Source organism: Pleurodeles waltl, chromosome 11 (assembly GCF_031143425.1).
Source record: "Pleurodeles waltl isolate 20211129_DDA chromosome 11, aPleWal1.hap1.20221129, whole genome shotgun sequence".
In the NCBI taxonomy this organism is placed as follows: Eukaryota; Metazoa; Chordata; class Amphibia; order Caudata; family Salamandridae; genus Pleurodeles; species Pleurodeles waltl.
In genome coordinates this window covers 83881221-83894438 of record NC_090450.1, presented here as the reverse complement: position 1 = coordinate 83894438, position 13218 = coordinate 83881221, and the positions used below count along the sequence as shown (strand labels likewise).

Genomic DNA, 13218 nt, shown 5'->3' with positions numbered 1-13218 from the left:
CACAATTGTGTTGAGTGTGTTCCTCCTTGTTTGTTTAAATAATACATTGTTGTCATGTTGTCTGTTTTGACAAGAATGTATTTGTGTGTTATTATGGGTTGAAAGGCTTTTAACGCTAGAAATACTGCTAACAGTTCTAGGTAATTTATATGAAATTTTGTTTGGTGTACATCCCATTGTCCTTGAATGCTGTGGTGATTGAGGTGTGCTCCCCACCCTGTCATGGAAGCATCTGTTATAACGTATTGAGGCACTGGGTCCTGAAATGTCCGCCCTTTGTTTAAATTGTTGCTGTTCCACCATAGAAGCGAGAGGTATGTTTGGCGGTCTACCAACACCAGATCTTGAAGTTGACCCTGTGCCTGTGACCATTGTGATGCTAGGCACTGTTGTAAGGGTCGCATGTGTAGTCTTGCGTTTGGGACAATGGCTATGCATGATGACATCATGCCTAGAAGTTTTAGCACAAATTTTGCTTGTATCTTTTGGTTTGGAAACATAGCACTTATTACCTTGTGGAATGCCTGCACTCTTTGTGGACTTGGAGTGGCAATTCCTTTTGATGTGTTGATGGTTGCCCCTAGATATTGTTGTGTCTGACACGGTTCGAGGTGTGACTTTGTATAGTTGATGGAGAAACCCAGTTTGTGAAGGGTTTGTATGACATATGTGGTGTCGTTTGTGCACTTTTTTACTGTGTTGGTCTTGGTTAGCCAATCGTCTAGGTAAGGAAACACATGTATCTGTTGTCTCCTGATATGTGCTGCTACTACTGCTAGACATTTTGTGAATACTCTTGGTGCAGTTGTTATTCCGAATGGCAACACCTTGAATTGGTAATGTATTCCTTTGAATACGAACCTTAGGTACTTTCTGTGAGAAGGGTGTATCAGTATATGAAAGTACGCATCTTTTAGGTCTAATGTGGTCATGTAATCTTGCTGTTTGAGCAGTGGAATGATGTCTTGTAGTGTGACCATGTGAAAGTGGTCCGATATGATGTAGGTATTTAGTGTCCTGAGATCTAATATTGGTCTTAATGTTTTGTCTTTTTGGAATTAGAAAGTACAGGGAGTAAACTCCTGTGTTTTTTTGTTGTACTGGTACTAACTCTATTGCATCCTTTTGCAGTAGTGCTTGAACTTCTAGTCCTAAAAGTTCTAAATGTTGTGGTGACATTTTGCGTGTTTTTGGAGGGATGTTTGGTGGGAATTTGTGGAATTCTATGCAATAGCCATGTTGGATTATTGCTAATACCCAATTGTCTGTTGTAATCTGCTGCCAAGATTGGTAGAATTGGCTTAGTCTTCCCCCCACTGGTGTTGAGTGAAGGGGTTGTGTGACTTGAAAGTCACTGTTTAGGTGGAGGTGTTTTTGGAGTCTGGAATCTTCCCCTACTCCTTGGGAATTGACCCCCTCTATATCCCCTGAAACCTCCCCTTTGGAATGAACCCTGATATGGTGTGGTTCTTGTTTGTTGGCTGGTGGTGTCTGTGGGTTGGCCACGAAACCCCCCTCTAAATGGAGTTTTTCTAAAAGAGCCTCTGCTCTGCGGGGAGTAGAGTGCGCCCATGACTTTGGCCGTGTCTGTGTCCTTTTTAAGTTTTTCAATGGCTGTGTCCACTTCAGGGCCAAAAAGTTGTTTCTCGTTGAAGGGCATATTAAGGACAGCCTGCTGGATTTCAGGTTTGAAGCCTGAAGTGCGGAGCCAAGCGTGTCTCCTTATGGTGACAGCAGTGTTGACTGTTCTCGCTGCAGTATCGGCTGCGTCCATTGAAGAGCGGATTTGATTGTTTGAGATAGTTTGTCCCTCTTCAACTATTTGCTGCGCCCTTTTTTGGTATTCCTGGGGAAGATGGTCTATGAGAAGTTGCATCTCATCCCAGTGTGCGCGGTCATATCGGGCCAGCAGCGCTTGAGAATTTGCGATGCGCCACTGGTAGGCTGCCTGTGATGCTACTCTTTTTCCTGCCGCATAAAATTTTCGGCTTTCTTTGTCCGGAGGTGGGGCGTCGCCAGATGTATGGGAATTTGCTCTTTTGCGAGCTGCCCCTACTACTACGGAGTCAGGTGGTAACTGCGAAGTAATAAACACTGGGTCTGTGGGTGGTGGTTTGTATTTCTTATCCACCCTTGGGGTGATGGCTCTTGATTTTACGGGCTCTTCAAAAATTTGTTTTGCGTGCCGTAACATCCCTGGTAGCATTGGGAGACATTGATATTGGCTATGTGTAGCCGAGAGGGTGTTAAATAAAAAATCATCCTCTATAGGATCGGAATGCAGTTGGACATTGTGGAATTCTGCTGCCCTAGCCACCAGTTGCAAGTATGAGGTACTGTCCTCTGGCGGTGACTGCTTTGTGGGGTATGAATCGGGATCATTGTCTGGCACTGGGGTGTCATATAGGTCCCAAGCGTCTTGATCCTGATTATCTTGACTTATGGTAGTTTGCGCTGGTGAGTGCATTTGTGGCGGTGTTTGTGCCGGCGATGCCTGTTGTGGTGGAGAGGGCGGAGGCGTGACTTTTTTAACCACTTTGGCTTGTGGTTGTGCGTCATCCTTGAGAAATCCGATCCTTCTTTTTCTCATTATTGGGGGAAGGGTTGATATCTTCCCTGTGTCTTGCTGGATGTACAGTCTCTTTTGTGTGTAGTCTGATTCTACACTTTGGAGCTCTTGTCCAAATCTGTGCATCTGGCCACTTATTCCTTGTTCCTCTGTGTAGGATGGAGGTGTGGAACTTTTCGGCGCCGAGAGAGAATCTTTTTTCGGCTTCGGCACCGACAGAATTTGTGGCTTTCGGCAGTGTGTCTCGTGCCGATGTTTTTCGGTGCCGGCATCTTGTTTTTGCCTCTCGGAGCCGCTATCTCGGCTCCGAGGTTGCTCCATGGCGGTCCCTCGACCGGAGTCGGGTGTCTTCGCTATGGGCGTGCCCTTTTTCGGCGCCTTAGACGGCTCGCCGGTTTTATGGGTCGAGCCATGGCCTGTTGGCAGTGGCGTCCCCTGGGCTTTTGTCTTCGATGCTTTTTATTTTCGACGTCTTACTCACTGTTTGTTGTTGTTGTTCGACGTCGGAGTCTCCGGATTCTGATTCCGGAACCGAGAATGTTTCCTCTTCGTCGTCGAAACGTTGTTTTGTCGGCGTGGACGCCATTTGTAGACGCCATTTGTAGACACCTGGCTCTTCGGTCCCGGAGTGTTTTTCTGGACCGGAAGGCTCGACAGGCCTCACAGGTATCCTCCTTGTGCTCGGGGGACAAGCACAAGTTACAGACCAAGTGCTGATCTGTATAAGGATACTTACTGTGACATTTTGGGCAGAAACGGAACGGGGTCCGTTCCATCGGCTTCGATGTCGCACGCGGTCGGGCCGACCAGGCCCCGATGGGGGATCGAAGCTACCCCAAAGTCTTCCGATGATCGGTGTCGATGTACCTAACTATCCCGATACCGAACGGAACAATACCGACGCTTTCTGACTAACTTTCCGAACCGAAACACGGAGCGAAAAGGAATACGTCCGAACCCGACAGCGGAAAAAAACAATCTAAGATGGAGTCGACGCCCATGCGCAATGGAGCCGAAGAGGGAGGAGTCCTTCGGTCCCGTGACCAAAAAAGACTTCTTCGAAGAAAAACAACTTGTAATACTCCGAGCCCAACACCAGGCAGCGGACTGTGCTAAACATGTGTATCTGCAGCGACATATGCCATCGAACATTCTGTTTCATGTAAAGCATTTACCAATTTCAAGTTTAAGGGGAGAGCCACAAGAGAAGCTGATAGAGTTCACACTATTGTGCCTGTTCACACTGAGAGCCATGTCCGACATCCAGCAGAAAGAAAAAATAGTTGGCCCACGCTGAAGTAGAATCGGCGATCGTGCAATAATCCATGTAACAGGGGCAGTCTGCAATGCGTGACAAAAACATCCTCAAGGCAGGACAAACTAAGCATTTACCAATTACATCAAGTGTATTTTGAAAGGCAAGCACACAAACGAGTGAAAGTGATGTGCATGAGATGGACGTGGTTTAAAGCCCACAACACTTACAACAGGTCAAAGTGCTTATGCTTGACCTTAAAACCTACTGTGTACAAGGATAAAGACTTTCAAAGTCACCAGCCTACAAACTATTTTTTTGTTGAGCCATTTAAATTATGTCATATAGGTTGTATTATATAGTGTGTCAAAACCATAACTATGAGTAAAGTTCCACATTTGCAGTATTGCATGTTAGTGGCCCTGGATGTTACCTAAGAAAGCCATGTTTTCCTTTTTATGAGTGGCAATAACCAAAGGCAAAACAGTTTGGCTTGGCCATGGCAAAATGAAATACACATGAAAATCCATTTAGCAAGGCCAGAAATGGTTCAGAAGGAGACTCAGAGTTACAAAGAGTCGCTTTGTCTAAAGAATTTATTTTGGCCCTTTACACAATGGGCTGAGTTTAGACATGTACAAACGGGCAAATTAATCATTTGATTGACCTGGAATGTGGAGGTGACCTTGGGCAGAAAACAAGGGTTTGATCTAAAGAAACCTGAGCTTTGTGGACTGGAGTAAAAGGGTCTTCCACAGTTACTGCTTGCAGTTCGCCTTCTCTACTAAGTGATGTGATTACAAGGAAGGTTAACTTACATTACAAACTGCAATTGACAAGAGTGTTATGGTTCAAATGGTGGACTAATAAGCCAGGTAAGAACAATGTTGAGCTCTAACAATAGCATTGATGGCATTTTAGGAGGGATCACCACTTAAAGGCCTTCAAAACGGTTTTGATAACAGGCATTTTGAAAATTGACTAGTTATCAAATGTGTAAAACTGGTGCAGTAGCTAAATGTCCCCAGATGGAAGTGGACAATAGCACTGCTTTTGTATGAGCAACAAGTAGCATGTAATCTTGCACAAGCCTGTGGGTCTGCCTATTTAGACAATAGCAGCAGTTAACACATCTTTTGCATTTGGCTGCACAACAAGCCCTTGTTGTGGGCCCACAGACCTTAAGATTTAGTATGAACTGTTTTGTGAGTTGACAGTACCCAAACTCAAACACTTCATGATCCATATTATTTAGAGAGCACACAGTCCTGGTCTGAGTAACAGTACACCTTAAACTGGGCTCCCGGGTGCAGACCTGGTCAGTGTGTCCTATTACAGCGGATGCACTGCCCTCAAGGCAACTGAAAACTCACATCTGCCCTAGGCGGCACATTAGCGAAAGGCAGACCAGATATCTGAAGCTGCAGGTCCATCTTTCACTTTGTATGACGTCACATTGCTGCCTTTCAAAGGGAGCAGAGGCCCCCCTTGTATGTGGATATATTGAGTGTTTGCACCAGCCTGCAGAAAAATGTTCCCAAGGTTGAATGGGGGCTGAGGGGTCCAGGGAGATTCACTTTCAAGAGTCACACTGACAATGCAATACCTTTGTGGTTTCCAGTCACAGCACCCACTGACCGCTCTTTTGCCTCCACACCCATATCTATAATATGTTAAGGGGGCAGAGGCAAAGTATTCCCTTATTAGAATGGGGCCATATAGGCAAATGAGGGACGCGCCCAACCAGAGATCACACTTGCCCCTTCAATAACATCAAAGTCCCTTGTGGTGTGGACATGAGCACACACAGCAGTTGCTCCCCTGGGGCACAAGTGTCAAGACAGAAGATTCAGTGGCCTGATGGTGGGTGTATAGCAGCTAACTAATGATATGTGAGGAGGTTTGCTATTAGAGGCAGACTTGTGTAGATGCAGACCTTCACAAGTATTACCAACATGAATTTTACGACACAGAGCTACACAGAAGTCCGCTTCATTTTCTTTACTATATATGGTATCAATGGAAGTAGTGTAAAAGTGTATGCAAATATCCAACAAGTTCTTCTGTAGAGCAATGCCAATGGACTGTGGGGGTGGATATGTAGAACGAAGCTTTGGAATTTTTTCATTCACAGGAGTGGCAAGGGGTTTACCGCCGGGGTGCCACTGCAGTGGAAGTATTGCAGGATATATGTGCCTTAATCTCCCATTTATGCATTTGTTGATGCGTCTTGCTGAGCAGGTCCGTGAAGTTGTCACCTACTTCTGGTATGCGCTTACCCAGAAGAAAGACTTAATACCGAATGGCTCAATGCCAGACTGTCTGCACAAGCCTCAACAACTGTGGTGAGTGCATGCCCCCGTTTTGTTTTTTAAAGTAGTACATTCTGGAATTGGTGCTGCTGCGAAGGAGCACAGTTTTGTTTATAAAAAAAACAAACAAAAAAAAAAAAACTACGTTTGTACAACGTTTACAATACTAATTTCCATTCGTTCCAGCACACCTATGTGCAGACTGTTGCTTAGCGGACCATGTAGCAGGGGTTTACACACAACTTGCGCAATAAGAATTTCTTGTTGTGTGGAGGAGACTCGCTAGCTGTTGAGTGCAAGGAAGACAGTGCTCTCAGCTGTTGCTCTTCACCAGCCAGTGTCCAGGTATGGAAAGACATGCATGGCACTGCTACTCCGACACATTTTTGTAAATTCCTACGAGGCCGATGTCACACCAAAGGCTAGTAGTTAATACTGATAATGCCTTCTACTGTTCAAAGATCTGAGGTATCTGTGGTGTGCAATGGGACCAGGATGTGGAAGTAGGTGATTTTGATATTAAGATTCATTATGTAGTCACAAATACACAACATAAGAATGAAGTCTTGTAAAACTGTAATTTCGAACTGCTCAAATGTAGCAATTTTGAGGTCAGAGGTCTAGAATCAGATACAATGTTCAGTCTTTCTTGGGGAATAATAAAGCATAGAATGTAAACATCTTGTACCCATGGACGTGGTGGGTCTGGTTTTATCCTTTCTTTCTAAAATAACCCTCACACTTCCTCTTGCAGCAGTCTTGACTAGTGCAGTGGCCGCTTGAAGGAATATTGAACAGGATGTTGTAAAACTGCAGGCAGTCGTCATGGGTGGTGGTGGTGACAGTACCCACTTGTCAAAGTTCTGTCTCCCCAACAAGGATGATATAACTGCATTCACCCCCTGAATGTGTATGGAAGGTCACTGCTTAGCCTTAGATGCCATAATCTTGAGCAGTTCCACCATTATTGCACTCCAAAAGCTTCCCCTGGAATAAGATTTACTAGATTACAAGATGGTTGCAGCCCACTTCAGCTCGTGCTTTTTGAGTCTTAACTCGCGCATATTTACAGGCACACATGCTATTTATTTTATTTATGAAGTTTTACACTGCACAAACGACCATTTCAGGTAGCAGAGTGCTTTACAATGGGAAGATAACAAAGGATGTACACAAAGTAATAAAGAGAACGGGAGATCTGCAAGGAACATGATTAATATTGTCAAATAATAAAAGAAACGATAAAATATAAAACATGGGAAGCAAAAAAAAAAAAAAAAAACAGGAACTGGATTCATGGTGGTAAGACTGGAGTACGAGTGTGGAAGGAAGCTATACAGTAATACAATTTTTACCTTTTTTTTAAATTTATTTTTAAGAGGGTTATTAAAGGGTTTGTCTTGGTCACCGGAAGAAGAGTTGTCCAAATTTAAGGGGCAATGCGTGAAAAGCCCACTTGTAGGCTTTTTGTTAAATTTTTGGGGTTTCAGCCGTAGGGAGTTTGTGCTCAGAGAAGTTCGATTCCCAGAATTCAGAACCAGTTTCTGGGCCAGGTAGCAAGGTGTGGTGTGGTGGAGGGCATTTGTGTGTCATGCAAGCAATTTGTAGATTAATCCTGGCCCCATACGGTAGCTATTTCAATTTAGGTAGGGCTGATATGATCACTTTTTTCACCGCTTGTGATAAACGGGCAGCCGCATTCAAGGTAGCCCTCAGAGGTGCTAGTTTTATTTTCGGTCCCACAAGGGTAGCATTCTCAGTCAAGATTTCAGATATGGAGTGCTTGATCCACTGTTTTGAAATCTGCAATGGGAAGAAAAGGTTTTAGTCTTCTTAATGGGTGAAGTTGGTGATGGGGCCCTCTGATGGATGTGCCGACGTGGTGCTACATGGAGAGGTTGTTGGGGAATATTATTCCTAGGGATTTTGCTGATTCAGTGATATACGTGGTACAGTTCAAGGCTGTAAGATGTGGGAGCCGCTCTGATGTTAGAGGTGGAATTGGGTTTAGAGATTAAGAGGAATTTAGTTTTGACTGCGTTAAGTCTCAGGTGGTCATGAGTCAAGCCAATGTGTTTTACAGTTACGGTGTTGAGTGTAGATGTCTTCAGGTGAGAATTTTCATATGAAGTTGTGTAGCATCAGCATACTGAAGGTAGGAGATGTTAAGAGTGAGAACTTTGCTCAGGGGTTCCATGTACAGGTTGAACAGTGTGTGTGTTGGGGGCAGGGGGGTGAAGTAGGGGGATGGAGGGGAAGCTTTAAACCTTGGAGTACACCAACCGTGACTGGCATCCGGTCGGATAGGGCATGGATGGTCAGGATTCTTTGACATATTTTGAAGGAATAAAGAGAACCATTTAAAACACACTACTGGAGAGACCCATCCTATATTCTAAGAGGTTCAAGAAAATCTCATGTTTGACCTTGTCAAACGCTGCTGATGGATCATGTAGGAATAATAAGCAGAACTTGTTTTGATCGAGCAGACTAAAAGCGTCAGACAATGTGGACCATGGCAGTTTCAGTATTGTGACCTGATCTGAAGCCAGACTGACAATGGCCGAGGAGTGGAATTGTGCAATGTGATTACAGAGTTGCTGATGAACACATTTTCCCAAGAGTGTGGCTAAAGTTGGGATGCTGGAGATTGGGCGGTAGTTGTTGGGACCAGAAAGGCCGGAGATGAGCTTTTTTAAGATAGGGGTAACTTGGCCACATTTCAGAAAGTCCGGAATGGAGAATTGTGTAAGAGGTGTTGATAATCCTAGTTCATAAGGGGAGCAGGAGGCATATAGTCTCATTGAGGAGTTTGGAAGGAAGAGGGTCACTGAAGTGGTTTGAGCATTTAAGGGAAGTTATTAGTTTTAACATGTCATTATGAACAGCATTTCATCAGCTGCTTAAAACTACCAGCAAAAACTGATGTATCATGATAGTGGACCAACCGAGCTACCTATTCTCCATTGAACATCAGCACTGAAAGCTACCCTTTTGCCAGCAGCATTAAGATGCATCCTTTATCAGACAGAGGGATGTCCTCACGGCGAAAGTCCCTTTTCAAGTGAGTCTGGCAACACATGGCCCCGATATATGTCATCTTCTACTGCCACCATGTCCCTTTTCTCGATTCTTGATGTGACCAACTGGTACCCTTAATGTTCTCAGTTGAGCATTTTCGCAAGCTTTCAGCATGTGTAGGTACTGAACTGAACACTCAATAGTTTGGTGATGAAGTCCCCCCCCATGCAGTCAGACCTTGGAAGGGTACGCTGCACACTGGTTACAGTGTGATCTGCATTAGTATCATGTGGAGAGTGCTTGCGTGGGGAGGGTTCCAAGCACAGGTCTTCTTGCGGGTCACCACTGTAGACATGATAAGGGTCACCTTCATTGTCTTTCGGGATGGTTTTATCACAGGGGTTGTGAAAATCCGCCCCAGAATGTTGTTAGAAATCTGTTTGTAGGAGACAGTGCACCTTACCCCTAAGCTTTTGGGAATTGGCAAAGTTCTAAGTATGCGAGACCAACTCATCATATGTAAACAATGTTTTTCAGAATTGGCCACACAGTGTCATTTTCGGTGGTCAAACTACTATTTGCCAAGTGATTGATCTAAATAGATTTTGCTTTTCCAGACATCAGGCTGCTTGTCCTGATCAGCTGGGGGTGCTGGTACATTCAGCACCAACTACGCCGATGGCTGTGAAATCTGAAGGTAACCCTGGCTCGGAAGCAGGTAGCTTGGGATCTTAAAAATATACTCTACATCGAAGCTCAACACCATGCCATCAAGGCTATTCTGGTGCAGTGACTGGCTTTGGAGGCAGAGCTGGTCTTGTAATAGCTGTCTGTGCAGATGGTCGAGACATTTTCTGTGGTGGCTGAGGGCTTGAGGTTATGACCTTGAGAACATTCCTGGCCATGGAGCGGAGGCGCTGCTCCAGGCCGACCATAAAATGGAAGATCCTCAAAAAGGGAGGAAGCCTAAAACATAATCTCTGCCCTGTGTGTGAATTTCACTTGGGTCTTAAAGATGGATTTTTTCTGCAGTATGAGTCATTGGAAGAAAGACAGTCTAGACTCTGGTCCATTGAGCCTTTGGGCCCATCCTTTCTACATCTGAGCCTATACCACTGACAGTCCTAAGACTCTGGCCGTGCTGGAGATTTCTGGCACTACTTTCTGTAAAGCTCCCACAGCTGTTCCATTTGATACTGAATGTTTCACATGTTTCTGAATTCCTGGCAGTTTATTCCTCCAAAGAAAGGGGTTACAAACCTTAGAATGAGAAAAACATGGAAAAATGGAAGGGTGTATTCTTCATAATCCATTTCTGAGTCATGCTCACGTGACCAGGCCTCAATATCTTTAGTCTGATTAGGTTCAAAATTGGACGCAGGTCACAGAATTTCTTGCAGGTAGATATTCCAGTGATCTTATGTGAAGCTTCTGGCTTCTGTACTGTAATGGCCCTTGTGCTTGGAATGGTATGGCTGAATCAATAAACGGGAATAAAACATAAAAATAATCCAAGATGGCGCATATCCTGGTGCATTGGGGTTTTGGAGAGGGATAATCAAAACTGAACCCTTGACTTCAAATACAACACCTAGCAATGTCTTTGGCCAATACTAGATGCAGGAGGGTGCAAAGTATTGTTAGGAAACTCATTAGTACTTTATCAGACTTCAAAGGGTGAACGCCTGTGTAGAATGCCAGGATAAGCAGAATTCAAACCTGTGACAGAGGTCAAACCAATATCTGCAGTGGATGCAGAGCTACGAGACTCAGCACCAAATGCCAATTTAATATGTTTGTAATGTTTTCTAAATTATAATATAATCTGTTGAGACTGAGTGAACCAAATGGGTAAAGGCACTGAATTCGATGCTGACTGTATCGTACCTTCGAGGCATATGCACTGTGAGGGGAAATATTTAAGTTTTACGAAAATTCTTTGTGTTCACCATTTTATTTAAAGTGTCAATCCCACAAGATGGAAAGGTAAAAAATGTTTTAGCTGTTATACAGTAATTATTTTCAAAACTGCATAAACATATGTATGTAATGCTTTGTCACTAAGAGGTAGTATGATCCTCGAATCAGTCTACAGATAGTATGCTCTGCTGTGGTTTTTATTAAAGATCAACAATGATGGAAATGAATCACACGGACAGTACTATGAAGGAACAAATCAAACGTTTACAAGAACTGGCAAATCCAAGTACATTATGCACCATGCATAGACATTATACCTTTAAAATATAGCTACCAACTATGGATCTTACCTCTACACAAAATTTAAAATGAATGCCTTGGGAATCATAGAATGAAATGATTCGATCAGGAAGATTCACTGTAATGAGAGACCAATGGACTTCTAGGTGAATAGGAATTAACAATAGAGTCTTTTTGAACAAATCCACCTGAAATGAAATACAGAAAAGAATGATTAAATGAAAAGTACTTTGTTAGTAAACAAACATACACCACTTCCTTTCCTGAAAAAAAATCTCACTTGGTCAAAGCACGCCCACTCCCAATGCCCAAGCTAATGGGACCACCGACCCTGCCACAGAGTTAACTGCAATTTCCTGTTTTGGTGAGGGCATGTTAAACACAACAGCAATATACCCTTTTTAATATTTGGCATCCTGCAAGTTGGGCTACCAAGACCTTTCAAAGAGGAGGCCTATTAATACTAAAAAAAAGGCCATGTTGATTTGGCAGTTCCAAAGCTACCCAAATAGGCTAAAGTAACAGACCTAGAGTCACTTTATCACAAAGTCACTGCAGAGGTGGCACAATTAAGAGCTGCAGTTCTCTAGTGACATCTGAATTAGTAGTCTGGGTACCTCTGATACCTTATACTAGGGACTTGTAGGTAAGCTAAATAAGACAATCACATATTAACCAACTGTCCACATACTTTGGGGGTTTGGAGCATGCATTGGGGCCTAGAAACAGAGTCCAGTGCACTACAGAGTCGAAAAACTAGAAGCACCAGTCCATACATTAGGTGGCGGTGATCATACAGAAAGAGGTCCTTTCCTACAGGCATTTTTTTGGAATGTACCATTACCAATTTTTACGGGTAAATATGGAGCAGACAAACATGCTGATTAGAGGGGCATGATGCTACACTTGGTGACCACTTCAAACTCTTTCTTGCAAGTTTATGCACTGGAATTTTACAGAATTTCACTTCGTACAGAAATAAACTACAAATACCTTCACTCCTGCAACGAGGATATAGTTCTACTCTAACATCCCAAGAATTAATGGATACAGAGAAAGCAACAAGTATAATAAAAGACCATTCATTCTGAACCAGGAAAATGACGTTGCAGGGAAACTCCCACCCAATTCAAGATTACTTGAAGAACCCTGAAGGAACGGTTTCCCAATAGGAAAACTGAAAATTGGTCAATATAGTCATTAAATGGGGAAAACTGGCTAATTATCTTTCAGGAAATAAAAAGGAAAGATTTATTTAAAGAGCTTTGTGAATGCCAAGTGTTCTTTTATCCATCTCAACTGGGAGTTTAAATCCATGCTTGAGTAGCAAGAATGTAGAAGACTATTTCTTGGTCTACAACAAGATCTACAAATAAAGAAATATGGACCCTTCGTTTGAGCAAGCTAATAACATAAAATGCCTTTGATAGGATGCTGTTTTTTTTTTTTTAAACCAATTATATTTGTCTCATAAAATGTTATCACCAAAACAACTGCAAGCCCCATCACATGCCCATGCAGGCATACGTATTTAAACATCTATGTGGCATACCTCAGATGATAACGATCCAACCATTTCTCCCATCTTCATTAATGTTTGTGGGGACTATCCTGTGCTGTCTTGGGGTTATTTCCGAATCACTCTATAGACACGTTATTTTAGCCATAGGTCTGCAGCTTATGAACTTTAGCCTGCTAGTAATTAGTTTTAAATTATTGTTATGTTGCCCCAGAAGCTTCATTTTGCAGTGATGTTTTTATTTCCTTATCTGTTGTTGCCTTTCTTTTCATTTCTTAGCACACTCTGCTTACTCAAGGATGTACACGATATTGTTGTCAGT

The 13218-nt window shown here is 43.2% G+C and overlaps 1 protein-coding gene across 3 annotated transcripts in view; it reads right to left on the bottom strand.

Annotated features, from left to right (window-relative positions):
• The window catches only part of SENP5 (SUMO specific peptidase 5), a 181011-nt gene that overhangs the window by 63982 nt on the left and 103811 nt on the right, over nt 1–13218 (bottom strand). For all 3 annotated transcript variants that reach the window (XM_069213134.1, XM_069213133.1, XM_069213135.1), the window contains exon 7: nt 11428–11565. In XM_069213134.1, coding sequence (XP_069069235.1) covers nt 11428–11565 — 138 coding nt within the window. The remainder of the gene's footprint in view (nt 1–11427; nt 11566–13218) is intronic.